This window comes from Apodemus sylvaticus, chromosome 15 (assembly GCF_947179515.1).
Source record: "Apodemus sylvaticus chromosome 15, mApoSyl1.1, whole genome shotgun sequence".
Lineage (NCBI taxonomy): Eukaryota > Metazoa > Chordata > Mammalia > Rodentia > Muridae > Apodemus > Apodemus sylvaticus.
In genome coordinates this window covers 69,386,615-69,400,439 of record NC_067486.1, presented here as the reverse complement: position 1 = coordinate 69,400,439, position 13,825 = coordinate 69,386,615, and the positions used below count along the sequence as shown (strand labels likewise).

The following is a 13,825-nucleotide window of genomic DNA, read 5'->3' as shown; positions in this document are numbered from 1 at the left end:
AAGGCCCCGAGTCTAGCGCCTTCCACCAGCAGACGCTGCTCGGGTCTTCGCAGTCCTTCCTTTTAAACATGTGCGGACCTACAAGTCTGATTTCTGTCAAGCCGCCTTCTCCTTTGGAAGCTGCACAGAGGTGTGTGATCAACACGTGCTGAATTAAGTCAGATCATGCAAAACAATTCTCAGTAGACAGTAGAAACTTCATCTTTAAGATACCAATGAACAGACTACTTGTGTGTGTGTGTGTGTGTGTGTGTGTATGTGTGTGTATGTGGTATGTATATGTTTGTGTGTGCACGCTGTGGTGTGATCCAGAGGTCAGCACCAGGTATCATCTTCAATCACTATTTTTTTTTTTTTTGAGCTCTGGCCCTCAATGAACCTGGGGCTGACTTAATCCATTGAGACTAGCCACACACCCCTTGCTTTTAACACAGGTGCTAAGGAACCAAACTACACAGAGCTTCCTTTTAAATGCCTTCCACGGGCAGAGCTTTGAACCACCTGACTGGCAAAGAGCTTTGACAGACCTATAGAGAGTGTGTTTATGCTTCGTTGTCACCTACAGACTACAAACGATTGACTGCCCAATATGGTGCCTGGGTCGAATGAGTATACTGAAGACAGACACAGTCACATCGAAACAGAAGAAATGACGATGACTTCTAAACACTCCACCACAGGGTTTGAAGTCACACTGGATTTTTGATTAGGGAGGAAGTAGCACATTAAGATAATCATACCTTTGTCCTGGCTGTGGTTTCTTTATTCCCATTTTTTCCAGTTTAGCTTCATAAACACGATTTATAACATCGTTCCCCAATTCACACATAAGCTATTTGGCAGGAAAATAAAAACACAAGCCAAAAATTAAAAGTCCTAAAAATAAGCTAAACTTTAAAATTCCTTCAAGTGGGTACGATGAACGAATTCCTCTTTACAGACTGCAATTGTTCATTCCACAAAGAAATTTTAAAGTTAAAATGAGCCAAAGGCTGAGTTTGTTAAACAATTCTTTATCAGAATACTATCACTCCTGTAACAAGTACTTAACAGACAGCATCCATCCATCCATCCATCCATCCATCCATCCATCCATCCATCCATCCCTCCCTCACTCCCTCCACCCTCCGCACAAAATTATCAACACCGATGCAGGCACCTGCACTTGGTGTACACACCCACACACAGACTCAAACACATACACATAATTAAAAATGGTAACAATGAACCTCTAAACAAAAGGTTTATTTATCACATGTCTACCTATAGATCACTATATATCACAGGCTACTGACTGCTATGTCCATGCGTGGGCAAGATGTCTGACAGTGGAGCATAACATGCAGTGGAGCATAATAGTGGAGCAAGTCCTGGCCAGTTCAAGGACAGTGAATTAAAGTTACACCACACATTTTTGAAATTGTCCCTCACTCCTACATTATAGAAATATAAGATTTATCTGACAGACTTCACTGAACTCGCTTACGGACTCTCCGTGTATTTGAGTCCTACCACCAAACAACCACTAACTCCTTGTCACTGCTACAAAGCTCTTTAGACTCTTCCCCCGGGGCCATCTCCTTCTCTACCTCAGCCTTCACTCCCCCACTCTGTTAGCTCATCTGCCATCACCTGTGAAATGTTTCCATGCAAATATTTATCTCACCTTTAAGAGTTCCGGCTCCCAAGTGTCTAAAGTTAAAGATCTCACTTTCGAAAAATGAACCCCAAGACTCCTACATAGGGAAAAAAGAGAGCATTACTCTTCATATAAAATCATCAAGCCACTATTTGTGCATTTACCCACACACAGATGTGGCGCCCACATATAAATATGGATGGAGCCTCTGGTCATTAATAATGATGAACCAAAGTCATCAAAACACACATTACAAACTGAAGTTATGCACTGTATAAAATGTGCAACTATAAACTGGTAATTAAATCAGGGAACTGGGGAAAAGACCCACTAACAAAAGCAGCAACAACAAACAGCCCCACAAGAATTTGCAGCACGTATTGAAAAGACCGCTCCCCTCCGCGCGAGCAGACCCACCGGTGAATCCCAGAGCACTCGATGCACAGGGTGATGCCCAGGTTGATGCTGGCCCACCGTGGGTCTGCCAGACCACAGTCACAGCAGCTGCTGTTGCCCGGGATGCACTGGACACGCTGCAGAGCACTTTCTCCTTTCAATAATTTCTCTTTTGATTCACTTCCAGAATCTAGGCTTCCTGTTGATGGAGACGATTTCTTATCCAATTTCTAAAAGAATGAACAATGATTTGGTTTTTTTTTTTAATTGCTTTTTGTAAAGGACCATAAGAACTTGCTGCATGTTATATACTACAAACAAAAGCTTCCAACCCATCAATCAAGCATCTATTCCAACAGGCGTTATTCTGGGCACTGGAGACACAGAGATTCTTATGAACAGGCCTCCTCAGGAGGGGGAAAAGCACACGTGTACAATTCGATGATGACCGACAGTGAACACATGAACAAGAGATGAGGGCAGACAGGGAAAGCAGGGTGGGAGATACCATATTATTAAGACCCAATAATAAGATATAATGCTGGCACTTGGCAGGCTGAGGCAGGACGATCACAAGCTGAGCCTTAGCTGTACAGGAAGGCCCTCTCAAAAGAACAAAGCAAACAAAAAGAATAAAGTACTCTATGTCACAGTCCTCCAAAGTGTTAACTATAGGCAAGCTACTCTAATTACCACAATTAATAAAGAGAAAAACTATGTTATGACATAGTAAAATGCTATAAAATATATCATTTTCATAGTAAACCAAAATTAAACATTATATGCAAATTGCTAATTTTTATAAGTGCACAGACACAGCAATAATAAAGACTATTTAATAAGCAATGGGCTACACACAATAATCACCAGTCAAATTCCAAGACGTGGCTCTTGATTTTAAGTATCTCCAGATGCAGTCTAAAGCCTTCATGTTTGAAAACCTCCCACCCTGTCCAAGCCAGTGCGCTAGCACCGAAGCACTGGACACACAATGTGACTCCTGTTCGTTGTTTCTGACAGCAGCCCAGCATTAGGGAGGGCTGAGCGGACACGGTTATGGGGATGTGGCATTCCCGGGGTGTGTGAGGAGAGAAAGGAGAGCACCACTTAAAGAACACAGCCTTGTGTAGGCCGCTGGATCCTACACAGGGTGGGAAGGAAGGATGCCTGTGTGGGACACACGTGAGTCAGTTCCAGGCACAGAAACAATGGCAGTAATGGATTATGACATATTGAATAAAAGAAAAGCTAGGGACACAGCTAAAAATTTGTTACAAATTCAAATTCAATTGGGCAAGGAACAGAATATTTACAGTTTCAAAGTACTCTCCCCCCCGCCCCCCCCCCACCTGCCCCCAAAATACTTATTCCCCACAGGTTAGAAGAGCACCTCATAATGGAAAGATGGGACAGATAAAACTATGTGCCACTTCAAAGGGTGGCCTGAGAACACAGTATTTACATATAATGTTCTTCCCAAATATGTAAAACCCAATTAAATAACTAGTCTGTGATTTTCAAACTTTTTGAGGTCAAAGGTCAGATTAAGCGCAAAGCCCTAACAACCCTGAACTAAGGCAGCTTCGAACTGAAGAGCATTCCTGGGGCAGTCTTGAAACAGCAGGCATTTGGGGATTGAATGGTGGAGACGCGTGTCTCCACTGTGATGCCTGTATCACAACTATTCGAGAGCTCATCCTAGACTCACAGAAAGTGCTCAGTAAAGTAGGAACTGGAGGCTGCCAACTTACTCTCAAGCAGTGCCAGGGGAAGAAATTATCTGTATTGTATGCAGAAATTCTATAGATCTTTGAGATTTTAATTTTTTTAAAATACATCTGGTTATCAGAAGATGTTTGAATATCTTGTTAAAGTTAACAAATCGAATTATAGTCTATGGAAAAGGTCTCAGTACTTAAGGCAGAAATCATACTGATTCACCCCCAGTTTCTTTGATATGCTAATGTTTTTGTTCCCAGTAAGAGCAGCTGAGAGCCAAAAGAGGCTTGCTCAGGAGCAGGTCCGGCAGGGACCTCTCCAGATATAACTGAAACCGAACGGAGTAAAGGAAGAGTCCACAGATGGGGAGGGCAAGAGACGGAGGGCAGGAGATGTAGACGAGTGCACACCGTCCGCTCCGTGTGAAGAGCCGGCCACTGCCTCCCCTGCCCACGCCCTGTGCCTGTGGAGGAGATCAGGGAATTTTCTTTTGGGAAAAGACCTTGTTGCTCAATATATAGTCCAAACTTAAGAAAATCATATATTCAACAAAATCCTAAGTATGTGTGCAGTGTGTACCATCAACTTACAATGATTAGTATATTACAAGAAAGCTAAGACAAACCTTTTATAAAACAATTCTTAATCTAGCTGTTTACAGGATATCTAAGGGAAAAAGTTGGGTTTTTTTTTTGTTTTTGTTTTTGTTTTGGTATTTTTGTTTCTTAACTCATGACTCAAGACACCTCCCTACGAGTCGGGGTGGCCAGAGGCACCCCACTCACAACAGGCCCCGGCCACTGCTCGTTTGCCCACAGTAACTAGAGAGCTGCTGAAGGCACCACTCACTTTGGGTGCGGCACACAGAGAGCAGCCTCGAGCTGACCAGGGACCTCTCCTTGCTGGCTACCTCACACACTGCCAGAGGCTGCTAAGGCGAGAAGAGCAGTAGCTCACCCAGCACTGGACCCTGCATGCTGACAACACCAGCCTGCTAGATAGATGTGCCCACTCCACGGTAACGGTATCGTGGTTTGGGGTCAGCCAACTTGTGTGAATCTCAGGCCTGAAGGGATTTCATGCTGGGTACTGTAACATGGGGGACTGTAGCACAGGCACTGCTAAACGGCCAGCCTATCAGACCAGCCTCTGCATGTTTATGCTTGGACTCATGCTGCGCGCTATGCTCAACTTGGTCAGATCAGTTTCTTTTGCAGAGAGCAGTGGTTAATGCACACACTCATAACTGATCAGAGTGCAGAATATAAACAACTCTGAGTGCTCAACTGCTGAGGGCTCAACTGTCTCAACCTCCCCCTGTCCACGGCTCAGGGAAGAGAGGGCCGAAATAACATCAGAGCTGACAGCCAGGGAGGAGAGCTGGGAAGCGCTCATATTTAGACATGGCATGGTCACTGTGCATCAAGGCATGGAAGCTGTGGTTACCTGCAGAAGACACGTTATGGATCAGGTGAGACATGAGGCCCGCCCGCCCTCCCTGAGGCTGCCGAGGAAAAACTACTTTCCTTTGAGGATTGGCTCATGGTGTGTTGGTGCTCATGCCTCAGGAGTTAGCCATACACCACATACATACAGGCAGCACCACGTGAGCTCAGAATTATTAACAACAAAAAGACAAGAGAGAGGAGGAGCAGGGGACACACTGGAGGACTGAGGGAGCACTGCTGGGTGACTAAGATCCATGTTTATCATAAAAATGTACAGGATTTCTAAAGAATAAGAAAAAGATTATTTCGCAGGTCGGTGGTGGCACACGCTTTTAATCCCAGCACCCACAACAGAGGCAGGTGGATTTCTGAGTTCAAGGACAGCCTGGTCTACAGAGTGAGTTCCAGGACAGCCAGGGCTACACAGAAAAACCCTGTCTTAAAAAAAAAAAAAAAAAAAAAAAAAAACGGAAGAGAGAGAGAGAAAGAGAAAGAGAGAAAGAGAGAGAGAGAAAGAAGTGAAGGTTTAATTACACTTCTAGTACTACCATCATGAAAAAATAAGATTCAATAAACAATGAACAAAAAAGAATTCTTGAAAATTGAATAGATTCTAGCAGATTGGCAACATTCAAGAAAAGACAATAATACCAGTTCAGAAATTCCAGAAAGAGAATTAGAGAAAAGAAATAGGAAAGATCAGTAATAAGAAAAGCAACCCTGAAAACTAAAATCCAAAAGAGCAGAAGAAATATCATAATGCTATTTCTCCCTCAGCCTCACCCCTCAAAAAGACAGGGTGTATCTATGTAGAGCAGGCTGCCCTGAAACTCTCTCTCTCTGTATACCAGAGGCTAGACTTGAACTCACAGCAGTCCCCCTGCCTCTATCTCCCGAGAGCTAGGACTAAGGGATCCCCACCCAGCCATAATGCTGTTTCTTAAGAATAACGGTTTCTAACCTAAGACTTCTATACCTAGCCAAACTACCAAACAAATGTAAAGGTATAAAAAGCTCTATTCCAGAACATGAAATCACAAATGCCTCACTTTCTAGAAAATACTGAAAGAGGTCCCCAAGCTCCTAGTCAATAAGGAGAAACATATGGGTCAACAGAAAAAAAGAAACATTTAAAAACTGACTGTGTAAGAAAGTTGCAGGTTAATAACTGTACTATGCTGAAAGTTCGGGGGTCCCGGGCCCAGGGATGATTCTGGTGATAGAGAATACTGAGGGCCTCTTCACTAACATGTCTTTTTGCCAATGTTCTCAGCATCTGTATTCCCCAACATCTAGGTAAGCTGCAGACTGAAGAAATTCCTTCTCTAATCAGAACAGAGGCTTCCAACCTGTGGGTTGCAACCTCTTTGGGAGTTGAGCGACCCTTTCCATCAAAAATCATGGATATTTACATTACAATTCATAACAGTAGCAAACTACAGTTAAATAAAGCAGCAGTAAAACAATTATATGGTTGGGGGTCACAACTACACAAGAAACTGTATTAAAGGGTCACACCATTAGGAAGGTTGAGAACCACTAGCTTAGAACAAATTGTCCCATCGATACCTGCTTAGGAAGTTTCTAGTTTGAACTACTGGGAGCCCAGGCTTCCCACGATAGCCTTTAAACACTCCTGTTAGCTATCTGCCATGAAGCCTGGGCCTGGGCCCAGACCTGATGACCCAAGAATGGCTCCCTCTCTCAAGGCTTTTATTCATGGGCAACACAGGCTTTCCATTTTTGCTTTTTATTTAGTGTTGATCTAAAACTAAAAAGTTAAACTCACAAAGTACTTACTATTGACAAAAAAATATATATATCAAAATATTCCAGAGAAAAACTACTTTATTTCATTTTATTTCAATCTGGAATATACATTCAAATATTAAAATAAAGATATATTTAGATACCAAAAGGAAACAGCAGGTAAGGGCTGGAGCTACAGCTCAGATACGAGAGTGCTTGTCTAGCATGCACAAAGCCCCGAGCTTGATCTCAAACACAGCCTAAAATCCAGTTTGAAGGTGAACGAATACCTGTGACCCCAGTCCTCAGGAGGCACAAGCAGGAGGATCGCAGACTCAAGGTCACCTTCAGCTACATAGTGAGTCTTAAGCTAGCCTGGGCTACTTGAACTGTCAAGAAAGGAAGATACAAGAAAGAATGTAAGAAACGAAAACAAGGGCTGGAGAGATGGCTCAGGGGTTAAGAGCACTGACGGCTCTTTCAAAGGTCCTGAGTTCAATTCCCAGCAACCACATGGTGGTTCACAACCATCCGTAATGAGATCTGACGCCCTCTCCCGGTGTGTCTGAAGACAGCTGCAGTGTACTTACATATAATAATAAATAAGTCCCTGGGCCGGAGCGAGCCGGGCCAGAGCGAGCAGAGGTTCTAAGTTTAATTCCCAGCAACCACATGATGGCTCACAACCATCTGCACAGCTACAGTGTGCTCACATACATAAAATAAATAAATAAGCCTCTAAAAAGAAAGGAAGGAAGGAAGGAAGAAAGGAAGGAAGGAAGGAAAGAAGGAAGGAAAGAAGGAAGGAAAGAAGGAAGGAAAGAAAGAAGGAAGTGAAAACAAGTGAGTAGGGAAAGGAGGGGCACAGAGAAAGATAAACAGAACTGAAATCCGAAGTTTAAAACATCTCAATTTATAAAACATGTCCCACAAGAAGGACGCTACAGACACGCGTTACAAGGGAGATTTAAACATGAGCAGTATCTCCCGGGATACTGACCACACTTCTACTAACCTCTGATTCATCGCCCTTCTCTCTATAAGCAGTTGCAATACTGGTCTGAACAGCCTTAATCCAGGCCTGGCGAAGCTTTTCGGAATCTGCCTGGAGCATACAACTTCTAAAAGGAAACAGCACCATTCTGTCAGACAATAAATCAGAAGGGGGAAAATCCACACACTTTTTTCTCACCATGTTATTCAGTACATTTTAAAAAAAGAATGTATGTTATTAGTGTCTTGCCTGAACGTAAGTCTGTGCATTACTGTGTGTGTGAGATGCCCCTGAAGGCCAAAGGAGGGTGTGAGAGACCCCAGGCCTGCAGTCATGGCCAGTGAGTGCGCTGCAAAGTGGACCCTGGACCTTGGGAAGAGCGGTTAGTGCTCTTAACCGACAAGCCACCTCTCTAGCTGCCCAGTAATGATTTTTAGCAAAAAGATAATAATTTTTAGCAGAAAGTAATTTTAGTTCAAAGAAGGGTTTCATCGTTTATTTGAGTCAAGTATGATTGAGACAAAAATCAAGGTACAATTATAAAAACATTATCTCTTAAAAACAAATTACCTATGCCAAAACTTGAAAATTATAAATGATCCAAATACAGTGGCACACCCTGTAGTTCTGCAGCTCAGCAGCTGGGAATGCTGAGTCCCAGGCCTGCCTGAGCTACTGCAGAGCAATTCTTATCAAGTCAGATTGGACTGTCTGAGGAAACCCTCTCAAAGGATGTGTGCACACACATGCGCTGTGCAGATGCGTGCGTGCGTGTGTGTGTGTGTGTGTGTGTGTGTGTGTGTGTGTGTATGTGTGTGCGCGTGCACACACACTCTCAGTTTCTCCCTCCCTCTCCCCACAATGTAAGCAGAACATTTCTTTTAAAAATGGGGTACAAATTCCATCTGTCATACACTCTCAACTCAACATAATATCACGAACGGTTCACATGAACCAGGCTTGGTGCCACAGGCTTGTAATCCCAGCTACTCAAGGGGCGGAGTCAGGAGAGTAACAAGTTCAAGTCTTACTATCGTCAAGATATAAACAATAAAACTTACCCCGTTTTCTTAAGAGCACATAAATAACGTTTACAGGAAGGATGGAGCTCAGTAACAGGTGCTTCCCTAACATGCTCACAACCCACTAAGTAATAAGTCATCTCTGCAGATCTCAAAGAATATGAAGAAAAGTCATATAAGTACTTGGATATAATATCTATGTTTGGTACTGGAAATTATTTTCAAAGCATTCATTCTATTATACTGAAATCAGAAATCAGAGTTCTCAAATCCTCGCCAGTGTCTTACTTTGTTGGAGAGACGACCTCAAAGCAGAACCGCCGCTCGATGTCTTCACAGTGCTTCACTGTGCAGAGCCTGAGATCTTCTACCACCACAGTGGGGCTGTCCTGCAACAAAGAGGCAACTCAGGGTTAACTAAGGTTACCGGCTCAGCCTTCTGCACCACCAGCTGCAACCACGGACTTCAAACATACTCCAGGACACGGCCTCTTTAAAGGATATCTATTTTATCATATCGTCCCCATGTATAGAAGATATACAGCTAATGGAGGCGATTCTATATCACTCATTTAATCTGTCTTATCAAACTGCTATACGTAAGTTACATGCAATCATTTACAGGAAGGACTGGCCCCAACTAGCACCAGCAAGTACGCAGGCCTCTCCGTGCTGGCCCTCTGCCCACTCATGCCCACTACACTGTAGATCCCACTTGCCCACGGAAAATCTACTTTCTCCACCAAGGAGAAACCTGTAGAGAATCATGTTTTAAATAGTCCAAAGAGAAACAAGACATTGGTACAATCGTCCTTAAATTCTTATAAGAAAGATAACAGATTTTATCATTTTCTAATTAAAATACTAGTACAAAAAATGAGAAGAAAATGCCCATGGGAACTACAAGGGTCACAGGGCCAGTAATTACTGCAGCCATCTCACAAGCAGCAGGAACCGCCGTCTCTGGCTCACACTACCACTGAGGACTAACTATGTGGAAAGCAAGCTATCAGTTACCAAATGCTTCTTTCTTTCCAGTGTCTAGAACAGCTTTCTAGTACATAAAATCCCGTCCCGTGAAATAAGGCTCAAGGAAACACAAGGCAGCAGTAACAGAGCGCAGGTTCCCATTTACCCACAGCGTATGTATTGATTTGTGTCACTTTAAGGTGTTCTATACTATTACCACCTGTCCTTAGATAATGTGTACTAAAAGACATACTGTCCTCAGCCTCAGAATAGAACTATGGGCGGTCAGGTTCTCCCTGCCACATGACTAACCGACAGAATTAGTAAAATAAATGTAATCATCTCGCTACACAAAACATCTCAAATCCAGGAATTAAAATTTCAGAACTAGAGCTGGAAAGACAGCTCAATTAGGGGTGCACACCGCTCTTGCAGCAGACAGGAAGGAGTTAGGCTCAGGCAGCTCGTAGGCTGCCTAGTCACTTCCATTCCAGCAGAAAGGACGCCCTCTTCTGACCTCCACAGGGACTGCACTCCAGTGTGCAAATCCACACTCAAGACACAGTAATACATGGCATAATTAAGAATACAAATAAAATCCTAATTTTAAAAAAAGGGGAAGAGAGATGTCTCAGCAGTTAGGAGCACTGGCCTAGGTTCAGAGGACCCAGGTTCGATTCCCAGCATCTGTAACTCCAGTTCCAGAGCATCTGAGGGCCACTTCTGGGCTTTGTGGGCACTGTATACATGGCACAAAGACACACACACGTGCAGGCAAAACACCCATAGACATTCAAAGAAGCACATAGAAAAAAAATATTTGAAAAACGAATTCATGATTTGAGGACTCAAGAAATGGTCCTGCCTTGAAGGTCACAGAGACCAGAGCCAGTTCACAGCACTCACAGCAGGCAGCCCACAGCCACCTGTGACTCCCAGTCCAGGGGGATCAAACACCACAGGTCTCTGTGAGCACCTGTGCCCACATGCACAGAGATATATACACACACACACACACACACACACACACACGTACACATAATGAAAACAAGGATGAGGTGATGATGCAGGGCTCAGTGATGCAGGCCTTAATGCTGCACTCTGGAGGCAGAGGCTGCCAGATCTCTGTGAATGAAGCCAGTCCAGCATAAACAGCGGGTCCCAGGCCAGTCAGGGCTGCAAGGGCACACTGTGCCTTAACAGAATAATCTGGTGCCTCTGGGGGCACTGCACTCACACGTACAAACTTACAGTCAAAGCCGGGCAGTGGTGGCGCACACCTGTAATCCCAGCACTCTGGGAGGCAGAGGCAGGTAGATTTCTGAGTTTGAGGCCAGCCTGGTCTACAGAGTGAGTTCCAGGACAGCCAGAGCTATACAGAGAAACCCTGTCTTGAAAAAAACAAATCCAAAAAAAAAACCAAAAAAAAAAAAAAAAATCAAAAAACAAAAAACAAAAAAATAACTTACAGTCAGACATACATGTACACACAAATGAAAATGAATTTTTTTCAAAAAGAATTTAGAATTCAAATCACTCTTCTTTGAAAGTTCAAAGGTCACCAGTTCCCACTCTGCTTGTCATATAAACCCAAACATAAAACCAAGAAGCAGTAATTTCAAGAGTTTTGCATATGGATATTTATGGGCTTCAGTATTCGAAGAAACAAAAAGACAACCAGAACCAAAACTCACCAGCTTTCTACTTTATTGCTTAACGAAGCACCTACCTTAAACTTTTTCTGGTAAACCAACTGATTGTTCTGTATGGAGAACCAGCGTCTAGACAGAGAGGAGACAGTAAAGATCACACAACAGGTCACGTGCGGGTATCGTGAGCTGGGGATGTGAGGGGAAGTGCACCGCATTGCTTTCGTGACTGAGTGTCTGAGAGAGATCTACTGAGAACTCAGAATGCACATCTTAACATCACAAGTTGGGACAGCTTGCTAGGGACAGGCTTGCTGTTTTGGTTCATTTTATTCATAACTTTGTATCTTAACAAAAGCTTCCATTTTTCCTGCTAAGACCATATGATAACTAATTTTAAAGTTCAAACGTAGTTTTATTTTTGAGGTACTCAAAATAATTAAAACCTTTTTCCTCAAGTATCAACATTTATGATATAGAAAACTTAACACTGTGAATAAAATGTCCATTTATAAAAGTAAAACATTAAGATAAGTGGTAATTTATTTTCAAACCTTCAGATATTCAGCAAATGTTTGATTTGATCAGCTAAACAAGAGACTAATCACTTTGAAATGTATCAAAGAGGAGATGATCACAAACTCTGTTTCAAAATACTTCTCAGGAAAATAATGTCACCACATATAATCCCTCCCAACTGCCTATGTCTCTCCTCATTACTGTTAAGTTATTAGGAAAACGATTTGCTCACAATGCTCTTTGGAAAAACGCAGGCAATGTAAGCCATATCCACTAATTCTAATTCATTAAAGTAATAAAAGGAACTAAAGACATACAAAATAATCACAGTCAAAAGCCATTCATAAAGAAGCAAAACTTCTCACCAAGCATGGAAAGTGAACAGAATCTGAGCAGTTATTTTTAAATTAGTTTCATGAGATGATTTTTTTAAATTAGTTATTAATCTATTAGCAGACAGAGATTCTACCTTTTCATTGATACTAATACAAATTACTAGAAATTGTATTTAGGTGTTTTGATTTTCTATTTTCAAATTTTTGGTCATTTCTCCAAAGCTGAGGAGACCAGAAGATGCCTTGGCGGTTTTTCGGCCTTGTACAGGTGGGGTAGGTTTTCTTGCCACTTGAAGACATTACAAACCTTTTTCATTGAATGAAAGTTTTGTTAAATAAGCATCTGAACAAAACAAGGTGGGGTGCCACTGAACGCAAATCAACAGACCAGAAAAGGGAGAACTTCCAGGGTCTTGTGAGGGGACAGGCAGGGGTTAGAGACGTTAGAGGAAACTCCTACAAACAGACCAGATGGTGCAGCCTGCCACGCGGATGACATGCAATGGGAACAATCTCTCAATCTGATCAAAGTCTTGTTCTTAAAGCTCACTTGAGGAAGATGAATTACATCAATAATAATGTATAGACTGTATAGCGTAAGAGTCCTCTTACTTAGATTAGGGAAAACTAATTTTATTGAACAATGGGAAGATGTCCACACAACTATGTAAACTTTTCATGCTTCTGAGGGACACAAAATTATTTTTTCTTTTGATTTTTGTCCATATTAGGGCAGATTTCCTCCTTCTTCTCCTCCTCCTCCTCCTCCTCCTCCTCCTCCTCATCATCATCATCATCATCTGCTAGATAAAACTGTCTCTGTTCCACCAGGAACTATCCCTTCAACTATTAACCTTGTAGAGCATAAGTATTTCTGAAGCTCCATTTCCCCGACATTTACGTGCTTCTGGGTAACATTCTTACATCATCAGGTTTTGTAACATACTTAGAAAAGACAATACAAATGCCTCTTCATTTGTGACCTCCTTAAAGAAAACATAATATATCATAGGTAAAGAAGAATGAATTGCGAAGATGTATCTTTCTGACACAATCTTCCTTCTCCCTCCACTAAAAGCACACATCTGACATCAACCAGCACTCTAGCTAGGTAACTAAAGGACACTCGGCTGATGTGATATACATAGAGTGTGGGTATCGGGACAGAGTAGGCATGTGCTCTGGTGTGCATGCGCATGTATGCATATACACGTGGAGGCCAGAGGACGACCTTGGGGAACTGCCCAACTGCTTTGAGACAGTGTCTCTCATGTTCACAAACCATCGAGTCCTGGGGTTGGTCAGTCTGTCTGTCTGTCTGTCTGTCTGTCTGTCTCTCTCCCTCTCTCCCTCCCTCCCTCTTTCCCTCCCTCCCTCCTCAGTGCT

The 13,825-nt window shown here is 42.7% G+C and overlaps 1 protein-coding gene across 2 annotated transcripts in view; it reads right to left on the bottom strand.

Moving 5' to 3' along the window:
- The window catches only part of Acap2 (ArfGAP with coiled-coil, ankyrin repeat and PH domains 2), a 109,705-nt gene that overhangs the window by 16,928 nt on the left and 78,952 nt on the right, over nt 1-13,825 (bottom strand). For both annotated transcript variants that reach the window (XM_052157795.1, XM_052157796.1), the window contains exons 11-16: nt 11,666-11,717; nt 9,256-9,356; nt 7,967-8,072; nt 2,057-2,265; nt 1,667-1,736; nt 741-832 (exon numbers count right to left, since the gene is read on the bottom strand). In XM_052157795.1, the coding sequence (XP_052013755.1) occupies nt 741-832; nt 1,667-1,736; nt 2,057-2,265; nt 7,967-8,072; nt 9,256-9,356; nt 11,666-11,717 (630 nt within the window). The remainder of the gene's footprint in view (nt 1-740; nt 833-1,666; nt 1,737-2,056; nt 2,266-7,966; nt 8,073-9,255; nt 9,357-11,665; nt 11,718-13,825) is intronic.